Source organism: Nicotiana tabacum, chromosome 9 (genome assembly GCF_000715075.1).
Source record: "Nicotiana tabacum cultivar K326 chromosome 9, ASM71507v2, whole genome shotgun sequence".
NCBI classification, from domain to species: Eukaryota; Viridiplantae; Streptophyta; class Magnoliopsida; order Solanales; family Solanaceae; genus Nicotiana; species Nicotiana tabacum.
In genome coordinates this window covers 126,880,921-126,895,516 of record NC_134088.1, presented here as the reverse complement: position 1 = coordinate 126,895,516, position 14,596 = coordinate 126,880,921, and the positions used below count along the sequence as shown (strand labels likewise).

General features: G+C 36.3%; 1 protein-coding gene and 1 pseudogene across 1 annotated transcript; one reads left to right on the top strand and one right to left on the bottom strand.

The window, feature by feature from the left end:
* Positions 1–2,009: 2,009 nt before the first annotated feature.
* LOC107792522 (IQ domain-containing protein IQM2-like) lies at positions 2,010–2,779 on the bottom strand. Its single transcript, XM_075221333.1, has 4 exons — positions 2,559–2,779; positions 2,353–2,467; positions 2,191–2,256; positions 2,010–2,102 (listed from the first exon to the last, which is right to left on the bottom strand). The coding sequence occupies exons 1-4, from the start codon at positions 2,777–2,779 to the stop codon at positions 2,010–2,012; spliced, it is 495 nt and encodes a 164-aa protein (XP_075077434.1).
* A 1,322-nt stretch (positions 2,780–4,101) lies between these two features.
* On the top strand, positions 4,102–14,383 carry LOC107792523 (receptor-like protein Cf-9 homolog; annotated as a pseudogene).
* Positions 14,384–14,596: the final 213 nt, after the last annotated feature.

Here is a 14,596-nt window from a genome sequence, read left to right as displayed (position 1 = left end):
ACGGTTCTTGGGCGATTTTGAGGATTTCTTCACGACTTCGACTTGGGTAAGTGTCCTATATCCAAAAGTGATTATATTTCATAAATCCATGGTTATATTCATCATTTATTTCAGATTTAAATGGAAGAAATCAAGATTTTTGCAAAATTTTTCAGGAACAAAAATTTTAGATTTGGAGACCGAGATGTTATCGGAATTTGATAAAATTGGTATGGTTAAACTCGTAGCTGAATGGGTTGTCAGATTTTTGAGTTTCAACAGATTCTGAGATGTGGGCCCCACAGATGATTTTTGAGTTAAATTTCGGATTTTGTTGAAAGATTAGTATTTTCATATGGAATTAATTCCTATAATTAGTATTGACTGAATTGAATTAACTATGGCTATATTTGACGCGTTCGGAGGCCGATTCGCGAGGCAAAGACATAGCAGCATAAAGAATTACACAGTTCGAGGTAAGTAACGGTTCTAAATTTGGTTTTGTGGGTATGAAACCCCGGATTATGTGTTATATGATCGGTTTTGGATGACGCACATGCTAGGTGACGGGCGTGCACCGTAGAAAATGTGACTTGGTCAAATTCCATAGAACTGTGTAGTTGGATAATCTGTGGTTATCTAAACATTCTCCCTATAGTAGAGAAATTAAACCGCAAATCATGTTTAGATTATGTGTTGGCACTATAGGGACCCACAAAGGTCGTGTCCATGTTGAATTATCTGTTAAATTGTTGTTTTGTACTCGGTCACAGTTTACTTGTTTATTTTATCTTAGTCTCTATTGTTCATTATTGATGCATCATATTATTGTTGTTTGGGCTGATTATCATGACTATTGAGAAGCCCGAGAGACTGGAGATATTTATAATTGAGTGAGGTCGATGGCCTGATTGTGATACTATAGCACGTAAGTTGTCCGTGCGGATCCAAATATTATACTATAGTACGTGAGTTGTCCGTGCAGCACGTGAGTTGTCCGTGCGGATTCAGATATTATACTATAGCACGTGAGTTGTCCGTGCGGATCCAGATATTGATACTATAGCAGGTGAGTTGTCCATGCAACACGTGAGTTGTCTATGCTGATCCATATATTATACTATAGCACGTGAGTTGTCCGTGCAACACGTTAGGTTGTCTGTGCGGATTATAGCGCTTGGGCTGAAGGAGCCCTTCTGGAGTCTGTACACCCCTAGTGAGAGCAGGTACCTACTGAGTGCGAGTGATGAGTGCTGAGTAAATGAAATGGCTGAGTGACTATGGTCCTGAGAGGATGCATATGATTTCATTCTTATTGCACTACAATTGTCATATATTTTTGTGTTGGAAATTTCTGAAAGATATTATCTTCTTTTTCAGTCAAACTTGATATGAAATTACAGTTGAGTGTTAAATATTGAAAGTGAAAGCATGCCCTAAATCTTATGTTGGAAATTACTGTAATTGGACTAAGCTGTGCAGCTCGTCACTATCTTCAGCTCTTTATTTAGTATTGTTACTTGCTGAGTTGGTTGTACTCATACTACACCCTGCACCTCGCGTGCCGATCCGGGTACCTCCGGACACGGCGGTTGCTAGTTTTTCGGAGCTTTATCTGTGGAGACTATCGAGGTAGTTGCTTGGCGTCCGCAGACCTTGACTCTCTTTCCTTTCAGTTATTTGTACTGTTCTATTTTTCCAGACAGTGTTCTATCCGTCAGACTATGTTATCATTTAGATGTTCATGTATTCAGTGGCACCGTGTTTTGGGAGTGTTTTATGTCGGTATTAATGAGATTTTGTATTGACCTTAAATATTATATTTTTAAACTTAAAAGAAATTGTGGTTTATTGAGGTTGTCGATTTGTCTAGTATCGAGATAGGCGCAATCACAACATGTGAGATTTTGGGTAGTGACAATTCTTTTCCTTCTCCAATATCCAACCTGATTCAGAGAAACACAGTAAGCAAATGAGAAACTTTTTACGATGTATTATCGTCACAATTCAATCATTCGTTATCTAGACAATTACCAGTAGAAGAAGGGCTCTTTGCTTTGGGAATGCAACCATTGGACATAATAGAAATGCAAGTTGTGTCCATAACGATGCCGTGGGCCAATCTGTTCCAAAGGAAACCTTTTCCACATTAGCAAAATAGAAATTCGGCAAAAAACATAAACTCAGTAAACCATAAAATGATCTACTTACAGCTTCAAGCCAGTGCTGTAAAGCTAGTTTTTGAGCTTTGCCATTTTTAGATAAGCCTTTCCCTACCTGCATGAAGAAGATAAAAGCCAGTAAACATCTCAGAGTAAATTCAAATTTTTGCATTAACTTTCAGAAGCAAAAATGATATGATCCAAATTTTACCTTGGCTGCTCTAGTTCTTGCCCTCGACCAACGTGAAACTGCTGTCTCGTGTTTATCAAGATCAAAAAATGAAATCGAACTATGTTTGAGTTCTGCAAAATCTAATTGCTTCCACCTGAAAATTATTCAAAACTACATGTCAGGAAAAATCAAATCAACAGAATTTTAAGCTAGGACATAATCTTTCTTTGTATAGAAAAGCATACCAGCTTTGCTCTATAAGTACTGCACAGTCTGCTAATTTTCTTCTAGTCAGAAAGCTCTTGTACACTTTCTGCAACTTTAAAGCTGCCTCGTGTTTGGGGCTGTTAGTATATACTAGAGGAGATTTCGGGGACTCTCCGTTCATGCTTTCTAACCTACGAAACTCATTAAACTCGTGCTTCTCTTCTGATGAAGTTTTACTGAACTCCATTGCATTTTCCATTGTCCTAAAGCTTACAGTTTTTTCTATCGACATCTTTCCAAAGCCATCCGATTGCAGTACTGTTGGTTCTGTATCCAAAATGAATAGATTTCACAATGACAGATTCAAGGGAAGTTTCCAAATCAATATGAGAGGCAAGTGGGTATGAAAAGGATAACCCCATACGATTTCAAAATATATGGATCTTGAATAGCTTATTGAAACCTTAAAATCCTGCCAATAGTAATAGTATATACTTAGCATTTGAATGATTCAAATTATAATAATCAAGTGCCAAATGTAAACACATCAACAAGTATAACTTTTGTACATCACATTATGAGCTGTATTAATACACTAACACTACCATTTAAGTCTCCAAGAAAAGAGAATCAAAAGTATCATTTGCCGGAACCAACTTTTTTGCAACTTTTAGACTACAAGTTCCAAAAAATCTTTCTTTCTTAAATTTTGTATCCGACCAAAGAACCTCACATAAATTGAGACGAAAGGAGTAATATTTTATTTTTATATTTGAGCAAGTCAAGCAAGACATATTTTCTCAACAACAGCAGAACATATAAAGTGTCAAAGTGTCAAAAACTGAATCTTTTCAAATAGCTATTTCTCAATGGCATTTCCTAAAACCCAAATACCTCAGAAAACCGAAATGCATAGAATTTTCTAATTTACTCAAAATTTCAAAGAAACACATTCAAAACAGAGGGAAAAAACAGAAAAGAATCCACTTTTAACAGATCATAAGAAAAAGAAGAAACCCCAAAAACAAAAAACAGAACATTTTCACAATCTTCTTGAAAACCCAAGTTTCAGGATTACTTTCTACATATCTAGCTGGACTTTATGAATCAATGGTATTGAATATATGAAGAGGATGACATGTCTTGGGTCCTAAACTGTCTTCCGGCTGTTGTTACATTCTGATTCTTGTTTGTCCCCTGGTACAATAAATGTCTTATGGTTAATATGGTATAATTTTAGTGATTAAACAGATACTTACTTATTGTGTGATTGTTACTGTGATTGTTTCATAACAACAGCTTCACAATGTGAAATTATAACTTGTACACAATCTCTGAATAAGTGGTATGTAGTGCTCTACAAATCTTGTGAAGAGACAGTATGAAGTTCTTAATATGGGCAAAGCATCTTTATGAACTTACATCTTACCAATTAACAAAACTTAGGCAAGTATTCCTCTCTGATCAGTAGGAAAAAAAACTTTATTTTTAACGCGATTTGTTGATCAATGTTGATAACATTCAACAGGTACGCTTTTTCACAAATGTTGATAACAATTACTTGATAAGTGCACACAACACATGTTTACTATAAATCCTAATGCTTCAATTCATTATAGCTTTTGTGCATTAACATCTCATCCAAAAACACTATCACAGAATATGAGCATAGATTGCTGCTCGTGGGATGGAGTTTATTGTGATGAAACGACAGGCGAAGTGATTGAGCTTAACCTCTGTTGCAGCCGACTTCAAGGCAAGTTTCAGTCCAACAGTAGCCTCTTTCATCTCTGATCTCAAAAGGCTTGTTTTATCTTTTAAGTAATAATTTCTTTGGATCGCATATTTCACCTAAATTTGGTGAATTTTCTAGCTTGACGCATCTTGATCTATCACGTTCAAAATTACACGACATATTTTTAGACTGTGATCAACGAAAACAAGCGTAAGAACAATCTCATTCTCAATGCTTTATATATATCTAATTTACTGAGTTTAAGAGTGCCCGTAGAGCGGTTTGACCTTTTCCTTTTTCTTTTCTTTTTTGAATTACTCAACTACCATTCATTACATTTGACGCGAGATATATAAACTAATGTAGAGAACATGGTATTTTTATATATGGAGAAATGTAGTTTTTGTATCCTTTTCAATTGCCTTTTTTGTGTTGTGGTATCTTCATTGAATTAACAAGTCGACTCACATTGCAATAACTTCTACTGAAGATCTGTATAACTAGTACTAATTTTTGGCTCTAGAGATCTTTATTTTCCCTTCTTAAACATATCAATGACTAATATGACTAGGTGAGACTTGGAATTCCCTTCAATTTCCATAGTAATGGCTTGGAATGTTATGCTAGAACAAGTCTTAGAACGTTTCATCCAACAAAACTGATCGTTATTAAAGGGAAAAAAATTACAAAGAAAATAGAAAGTTGATGCCTACATATTCTGACCATTGGTTCATGTCAATCTCATCTGTGGTAGCCTCAGTAGTCGTCACCAAAAGTGGTGCTATATATACCTAAAGTTCATTTTGTGGCGCATTTGTTTACAATTTGTGATGATCGTAATGGACACAAAAGCTCTAATAATAAAACATTAAGAATAATGCAACAGGAGCGGACACACGTTCACATTGGTAAGTCTTGGTGGAAAACTTTCACAAAAATTATATGTAAAAAAATAAAATAAAAATAGTTTGGATTAGTCAAATATTTTCTTATGAGAAAATTGGCACCTTAAAGAGTAATCTACTCAATTTCATGTTTATTACTGTTAGAGAACAAGGTGAAATAAAAATATTTGTGACGGCATTTCAGTGACCACCTTCTGTGGCGACTACGCCACTAAAAGAGGTACAATGTCGCTAATTGTAATAGCGACCCACATTTCACTGACAACTAGTTGTGGCGACTTCAAAAACCGCCGCCAAATGTTATGATATATGTCGCCATTTGTTATTTCAGTTACGATCTTCTGTGGCAACTTTGTCGTCGCCACTACAGAGGTCGCTAATTGTAATAGTGCCTTACATTCCTGACAACCTTCTTTGGCGACTTAATACGGTCGCCACTAAAATATAGGTGTTGCATGTCGCCAATTGAAGTAGCTGTTTTAGCATTTTCATTTACCATTTTTTGTTACACTATCAATTCAGAGCTGCCCTGTGGTATTTCTACAATCTTTTTTTTGACTTATTGAAGCTTTGAGCTAAAGGTAAACCCTATTTAAAGGCTGTAGATGTACTTTTATGGTCTATCCATTTTATAATTTAGAAGGTTATTTTTTATTAATCTGTGTATTTTTTACCTCCTTCATCCTTAAAGCTCTTAACTTTAATTTTTGATTTTTGGAAATTGCAAGTTTCGAGTCTATCCTAAGTTGCTGGGGATGCCTTTACTTTCCTAGTTTGTAGATGTTTAATCTTAAGGTGTTTGTTACCCTATGAAAAAGACATGAGCTTTCTCCTTTCACTTTCAAATTACAGAATTTTAAAAAAAAACATCTCATTATACTAGTCAAAGAAAGACATACAGTTGGCTCATTTGTGACTAGATACACTTTCAAAACAAAAGTTACCTTTAAAAGTTGCAGATGGTTGATTTTTAGCCAAATGAGGTTTCTCTACTACGCTTTTGGAACTTTAAAAAAAAGGTAAACTTCATACTTAGAATTATTAATTTTCTCTGGAACGAGGCAGAAAGAACAAAGATGGCCTAAGATCATACCGAGTTTGTAGTTAATGAACAAGTGACTATTGTTGTACTATCCTTACTGGTCCCAACCACGAAAAATCCTCTTTGAATTTGCCAAAGATCTTTGGAATTCATTTATTTTTCTCACAGGTAGATTGATTTGGTTTTGTTATATTTCATGTACAGGCTTGTGCGATCTCAAAGGAATCATAGATGATACAGCTGATCGAACCAATTCTTTTTCATGTTCAGCCTAATATAAAGTCATGAAAATTTTAATTTTTATCTTTTTTTTAAAGCAAACTTTTTCAATCCAATAGTACAACCAGAAAATATTTTTTTGTCACATAAAAGTAACTGAACAAGAAGAAAAAAATTATCAAGTTCATCACTTTATAATTCAGGAGCCGTAGATGCGTTCACAATATAGCTCAGTTGCATTCTAATTAGTTATTGAAAAAATTTCAAATATGTAAATTCATTACTACTCTTAGAAAGTAACCCAAATAACTACATCCTTGTATTATAATCAGCATCAAATTTTATGAAACTTTTAACCTTTAAGTCAAGGTCTATACACCAAGTAACATCCTTATCCTAGTTATAGGTGAGCTTCCTTGAATTGATTACTGTAAAGCAACAGTAGCCTTTTCCAACTATCTAATAGCCGCCACCACTAACATTCCAAACTGATAACTCCCCTTCTTCTTCTGCAAAGCAACAGTAGTAAATTTCTTTGCTATGTGCTATATATACCTCAGAATTATTCAATAGAGTAACAAAGCAAAGATTTCTTGATTGTTTTGATTCTGTATAGTGTGTTGCGGAAGCCAAATGTATATAGTGTGAATGAGTCACAATTACTATATCAAAAATTATGACAACCACTAAATAATAAACAAGACAATAAGACAACAATAAAAGAACACTAGAATTTACGAGGTTCGGCCAATTTTGCCTACTTCCTCGGACAAAATCAATATTTTATTCCACTCCAAAATTACAAGTGAAATAATAGTAAAGAGAGAAGATACAAATGTCTTAAGAAGATAAAAAGGCAAATGAGAGGTGTGTATAAATCCTAAACATTAGGCCTCTTTTTATAGGGTGAAATTCCCATTCAAAATTGTCATCCACCGATGTGGGACTTTTGACAATTTCAACAAATCTCCACCTTGGCAAAATTCCACATCTTCAATTTTCTCTCAATAACAAATTTTGGTTGTGTCTTCATCTTCAATCTTTAGTGTTCAACAATGTTGATCAAATCCAAACAATGTTGAAACTTGACCGCAGTCACCACTTTTGTCAGCATATCAGCAGGGTTCTCCGTAGTATGAATTTTCTTCACCGTGACTCCACCTTCTTCTATGATTTCTCGTACGAAATGATACCGAACATCAATGTGCTTCGTCCTTGCATGATAAACTTGGTTCTTCGCTAATTGAATAGCACTTTGACTATCACAAAAAATTGTAATATTTTTTTGTTCAATACCAAGCTCCTTTAGCAACCCCTGAAGCCAAATTGCCTCCTTCACAGCCTCTGTAATAGCCATGTACTCTGCCTCTGTTGTAGACAAAGCAACTGTTGACTGCAAAGTAGACTTCCAACTAACTAGTGCCTTTGCAAAAGTAAATACATAACCAGTAGTTGACCTTCGTTTGTCCAGATCACCCGCAAAATCTGAGTCACAATATCCAACTACAGACCGATTGCCTTCCTGCTCAATAACCCAACATCTACAGTACTATGAATATACCGTAAAATCCATTTCACAGCTTGCCAATGCTCCTTTCCTGGATTATGCATATATCTGCTAATAACTCCAACGGCTTGTGAAATGTCAGGTCTCGTACAAACCATTGCATACATCAAGCTACCAACAGCATTTGCATATGGTACCCTTGACATATACTCCTGTTCAGTTTCATCCTTTGGCGACATAGTAGTACTTAGCTTAAAATGGGGAGCAAGTGGCGTACTAATTGGTTTAGTCTTCTTATCTATGCCAAAACGTTGTAGTACTCTCTTCAAATATTCTTTCTGAGATAAACCGAGTTTCTTTGAACGTCTATCTCTTATTATCTCCATGCCAAGAATTTTTTTTGCCTCACCCAGATCCTTCATCTCGAACTCCTCCTTCAGTTGAATCTTCAACTTATCAATTTCTTCCGAATTCTTGGAAGTTATCAACATATCATCAACATATAGGAGAAGATATACAAAGGAACCATCATTAAGTTTGCGCAAATACACACAATGATCGTATTTGCTTCTCTTGTACCCTTGCCGCAACATAAACTTATCAAATCGCTTGTACCATTGTCTAGAAGATTGTTTCAATCCGTACAACGATTTTTCAAGTTTGCATACCATATTTTCTTTTCCAGCAACTTTAAATCCTTCTGGCTGAGTCATGTAGATTTCCTCCTCCAAGTTTCCATGTAAAAACGCAGTTTTTACATCCATTTAAACTAGTTCCAAATCCAACTGTGCTACCAAAGCCAACATAATTCTAATGGAGGAATGTTTTACAACTGGAGAAAATACTTCATTGTAATCAATTCCCTCCTTCTGAGCATATCCTTTGGCCACCAATCTTGCTTTGTAGCGAACATCTTCTTGGTTAGAAAATCCTTCTTTCTTTGCAAATACCCATTTGCACCCAATTATTTTCTTTCCCTTCGGGAGATTGGCCAATTTCCATGTATGATTCTGATGAAGGAACTGCATTTTTTCATTCATGGCAATCCTCCACTTATCTTCTTCTGAACTTTATATTACGTCTTTATAAGTGGTAGGAACACCATCAGCTACAATTGAGGTTGCACAAGCTACCGTCTCTATGAGATGAACAGGTTTCGTTATTGTCCTTTTTGGCCTGCTGGTTGCTATTGATTCAAGTTGTTGTCGAGGTTCCTGAGTTGGAATCTCCCTCTCTACTGGCTCTTCTTACAGAGGGTAATCTTCATGAGTTTCCTCCTCTGCTTCTTGTGTAGGAAAAATAAATTTTCCCTCAAACTCCACCTACTTTGATGCACCACCAGTTTGTTTGACATCTTCAACTGTTACCTTATCTGTTATGGCAGATTCATCAAAAGTAACATCTCTGCTGAATATAATATTCCTTGTCTCTGGACACCATAAGCGGTATTCTTTGACTCCAGAAGTAATCCCCATAAATATAGCCGTCTTTGCTCTCGGATCCAATTTTGACTCTTTCACATGATAGTATGCAATTGAGCCAAACACGTGCAAAGAGTCATAATCTACAACAGATTTTCCATACCATTTTTCAAATGGTGTCTTGCCATCAATAGCAGCAGATGGTAGACGATTAATGAGGTGGCATGCATATGTAATTGCCTCAGCTCAAAATTCTTTGCCCAAGCCAGCATTGGACAACATACACCGTACCTTCTCCAATAAAGTCCGGTTCATACGTTCTGCCACTCCATTCTGTTGTGGTGTATGTCTGACAGTGAAGTGTCGGACGATGCCATCATTTTTACAGACCTTATTGAAATGATCATTTTTGTATTCACCTCCATTGTCTGTGCGAATACACTTGATCCTCCTGCCTGTTTGATTCTCCACCATCGTCTTCCATTTGAGAAAAATTCCCAACACTTCATCTTTCCTCTTCATTGTATACACCCACACTCTTCGGAAAAAATCATCAACAAAGGTTACAAAATAATCCTTCCCACCCAATGAAAGTGTTTTGGAAGAACCCCAAACATCAGAGTGTACATAATCCAAAATGCCTTTAGTATTATGGATCGTTGTACCAAATTTAACCCTTGTATGTTTCCCTTTGACACAATGCTCGCAAAACTCCAAGTTTCAAGTCTTTACGCCTTTTAACAATCCTTGATTAGATAGAGTTTTCAAGGATTTCCCTCCAGCATGTCCCAAGCGCATGTGACATAGCCTGGTTGCTTCTGCCTCTTTGTCATCACTGGATGTCACTGTTGCTGTCCCAATAACTGTACTACCACGATAGCGGTACATGTTATTGTTCTTCCGATTGGCCTTCATTACCACTAGTGCACCGGAGCATATTCTCATCACTCCATTTTCTGCAATGATTTTGAACCCTTTTGATTCTAGGGCTCCCACAGAGATGAGATTCTTCTTCAAACCCGGTACATATCGAACATCTGTTAATATTCTGATCATTCCATCATGGCTCCTTAATATTATTGAACCAATGCCATATGAGGTAAGAGGGCTGTTATCCGCTGTGTGGATGACTCCATATTCTCCTTCTTGAAAATTCACGAACCAGTCCTTGTTGGGACACATATGATAGCTACAAGCCGAGTCCATCAACCATATGTTTGATGATGTTGATAACTCTGTTGTAACTAATGAGAAGTTTGAATCATCACAATCAGCTACATTTGAATCCATAATGGCTTTTCCATTGTTATGTCTGGCCTTATTCTTCAACTTCGGACAGTCTTTCTTCCAGTGCCCCTTTTCTCGACAAAAGGCACATTCATCTTTGCTGGGTCTAGATATCGACTTGGATCTTCCCTTCTTAGTCCTCGTTTGATTTTGAGGACGACCCCTCACAATTAGTGCTTCTCCTTCTCCGCCCTTCGATTTTTCTCCCTTTCTTTGTTCATAGCTGTACAAAGCCGAACAAACTTCTCTGAGAGAAATTTCGTCATTTTCATGGAGTAGAGTAGTTTCAAGGTGCTCGTACTCATTAGGAAGTGACCCCAACAACATCAAGGCCAAGTCACCATCATCAAAAGTTGCATCCATATTTTGCAAATCTGTGACCAACTTATTGAAACTGATGATATGTTCATTCATTGTGGTACCAGGAACATAGGTGAAGCAAAACAGTCTCTTCTTCATGTACAATTTATTTTGACTGTTTTTCTTCAAAAATTTATCCTCCAGTGTTTTCCATAATTTACTTGCAGAAGTTTCCTTTGTGTATGGATATTTCTGCTCTCTAGCAAGGTAGGATCGAATGGTACCGCAAGCAACACGATTGATAATTTTCCAATCTTCTTCTCCAATAACATCTGGTTTCTTTTCTTCAATGGCAAGATCTAGCCCTTGTTGAAAAAGAACATCTAGAACCTCGCCTTGCCATATCCCAAAATGTCCTGACCCGTCAAAAATTTCTACCGTAAATTTTGCATTTGACACAATTCTTGTCATAAGCGAAGATGCCAACGATGACGTATTATTGACACTTGATGTAGATTCTTCTTGTTTATTGTCTACCATTTTGACACAAATATTATTTAGTAGCTGACGACACAAATCAAGATTATTTCCTTTCTGGTGTGGAAGATCAGACTAAGCTGCAACCACAGAGCATACTCAGACAGAACCTTGACTTAGTTACCAAGATAGATCTTTTCTGATGTGGAAGATCAGACTATGCTGCAACCACAGAGCATACTTAGACAGTACCTTGGCTCTGATACCAATTGTTGCGGAAGTCAAATGTATATAGTGTGAATAAGTAACAACTACTATACCAAAAATTATGACAACCACTAAATAATAAACAAGACAATAAGACAACAATAAAAGAACACCAGAATTTACGAGGTTCGGCCAATTTTGCCTACTTTCTCGGACACAATCAATATTTTATTCCACTCCAAAATTAGAAGTGAAATAATACTAAAGAGAGAAGATACAAATGCCTTAAGAAGATAAAAAAGGCAAATGAGAGGTGTATTTAAATCCTAAACATTAGGCCTCTTTTTATAGGGTGAAATTCCCATTCAAAATTGTAATCCACCGATGTGGGACTTTTGACAATTTTAACATAGTGCAGAAATGGATTATGGAAAACTTGCATTGTTTCTGATATTTGCCATTCTCTGTAGACTTGCTTTCTCCTCATCCGTACCTCATTTGTGCCCTAAAGATCAAGCTCTTGCTCTTCTACAATTCCTTCAGAAATCTCTTATCTTTCTAAATTAAACGTTGTTCGTATCAAGGATGAGCCTAGACTTAGACTTGGATCTCACAATTTTGAACTGCTCGTTAAGAACTTGACCCAATTAAGAGTGCTCGAGCTTGACTACGTCAACATCTCCTCCACCTTTCCTCTAAATTTCTCTTCTTATTTAACAACTCTACGACTTCCATACACGCAATTATATGGGACATTGCCTGAAAGAGTTTTTCACCTTCCCAACTTGAAATCTCTTGAGTTATCTTATAATTCCCAGCTCACAGTTGGATTTCCAATGTCCAAATGGAATAGCAGCACATCGCTCACGGATTTAATTCTCTCTAGTGTGAATTTTACTGGGAATATACCCGAATCATTTATCTATTTAACTTCATTGTATGCACTGTACATGGAATCTTGTAATCTCTCAGCGCCTATTCCTAAACCTCTATGGAATCTAACTTGCATAGAGCTTTTGTACCTTGGAAATAACCAACTTGAAGGACCAATTTCCCAGTTCTTCAGATTCAGTAATCTCAAGAGGTTATCACTTGGAAATAACAACTTTGATGGTCGACTTGAGTGCTTGAATGGGAAGCAACTTAGGTACTTAGAAATTTCGTCCAATTCCCTAACTGGTCCAATTCCTTCTAATGTAAGTGGTTTGCAAAACCTAAACGAACTCTGGTTGTCATTTAATTACTTGAATGGGACTATACCATCCTGGATATTCTCCGTCCCATCACTAGATTGGTTAGACTTGAGCAATAACCATTTCAGTGGCAAAATTGAAGAGTTCAAGTCCAAAACATTGAGCATAGTTGATCTAACACAAAATCAGCTGCAAGGTCCTATTCCCAAGTCACTCCTAAACCAGCAGAGCCTAATGGGACTTCACCTTTCTCAAAATAATCTCAGTGGACAGATTGCTTCAACCATCTGCAATCTTAGAACAGTGCAGTTGCTAGATCTGGGAAGTAATAATTTACAGGGAACAATCCCAGAATGTTTGGGTCATATGGATAGTACTTTTGTTTTGGATTTAAGTAATAATAATCTTAGTGGGACAATTCAATTAAATTTTAGTACTGGAAACATATTCAGAGTCATTAAATTGTATGGAAATAAGCTAGAGGGGAAAGTCCCAGGATCTTTGATCAATTGCAAGTATTTGGAACTACTTCATTTAGGTAACAATGAGTTGAACGACACTTTTCCAAAATGGTTGGGAATCCTACCAAAATTGAGGATTTTAAATTTGAGATCAAATAAGTTGCATGGGTCCATCAGAGCTTCAAGGAATAGAAACTTGTTTGCAAAACTTCAAATTCTGGATCTTTCATCCAATGCATTTAGTGGGAATTTACCAGCAGGCCTTTTTGAGAAATTCCAATCCATGAAACTAATTGATAAGAGCATGAGTGCACTTTGGTATTGGAGTGCAAATGTAGAAATTGCATCTAATTTGATACTTACAACAAAGGGATTGGAACTTGAATTTCCTCGAGTTTTGAATAGTAGTAACATGGTTATCGATCTCTCGAGGAATAGATTTGAAGGTTGTATTCCAAGTACTATTGGAGGTCTCATTGGACTTCGTACGTTGAACTTATCTCACAATGGCTTGGAGTGTAACATACCACCATCACTGCAACATCTATATGTCCTTGAATCATTGGATCTCTCATTTAACAAAATTGGTGGAAGAATTCCGCAACAACTTGCATCTCTCACATCACTTGAAGTCTTAAATCTCTCACACAATCATCTCGTTGGATGCATCCCTAAAGGAAAACAATTTGATACTTTTGAGAACAATTCATACCAAGGGAATGATGGGTTACATGGATTACCACTCTCAAGAGGCTGTGGTGATGACGGAGTAACACAAGCTACAACTCCAGTTGTGCTAGATCAAGAAGAAGAAGAAGAAGATTCATCAATGATCAGTTGGCATGCAGTTCTCATGGGTTACGGTTGTGGACTAGTTATTGGACTATCCATAATATACATAATGCTGTCAACTCAAAATCCATTATGGTTTTCCAGGATGGTTGTAGAATTGGAACAAAGAATTGTTACGAGAATGAAAAAACACAAGAAAAAATATTAGTGTGTCCAGGTATTCAACTTGATCTCTATGCAAATTCTTTTGATTATCGATGTTTTATAATCTAACCATTTTAACTCTAATTCTTAATTCATTTTTGAACATTGCAGGTTTCAAGTCAAATAAGTTGCTGGAGATGCAAATATAAGCCTTTGTCTTTCATAGTTTATTATGATGTTTCTTTAAGTGTTCATTACCCTATGAATAAAAACATGAGTTTTCTTCCTTTAAGACTCAAACTATAGATTTGTCTTCATTTATCCATAGTTTGTTGCATAGAGATTATTGGTTGAGTTCATGGCCTTAAATTATATCATTGCTTCCT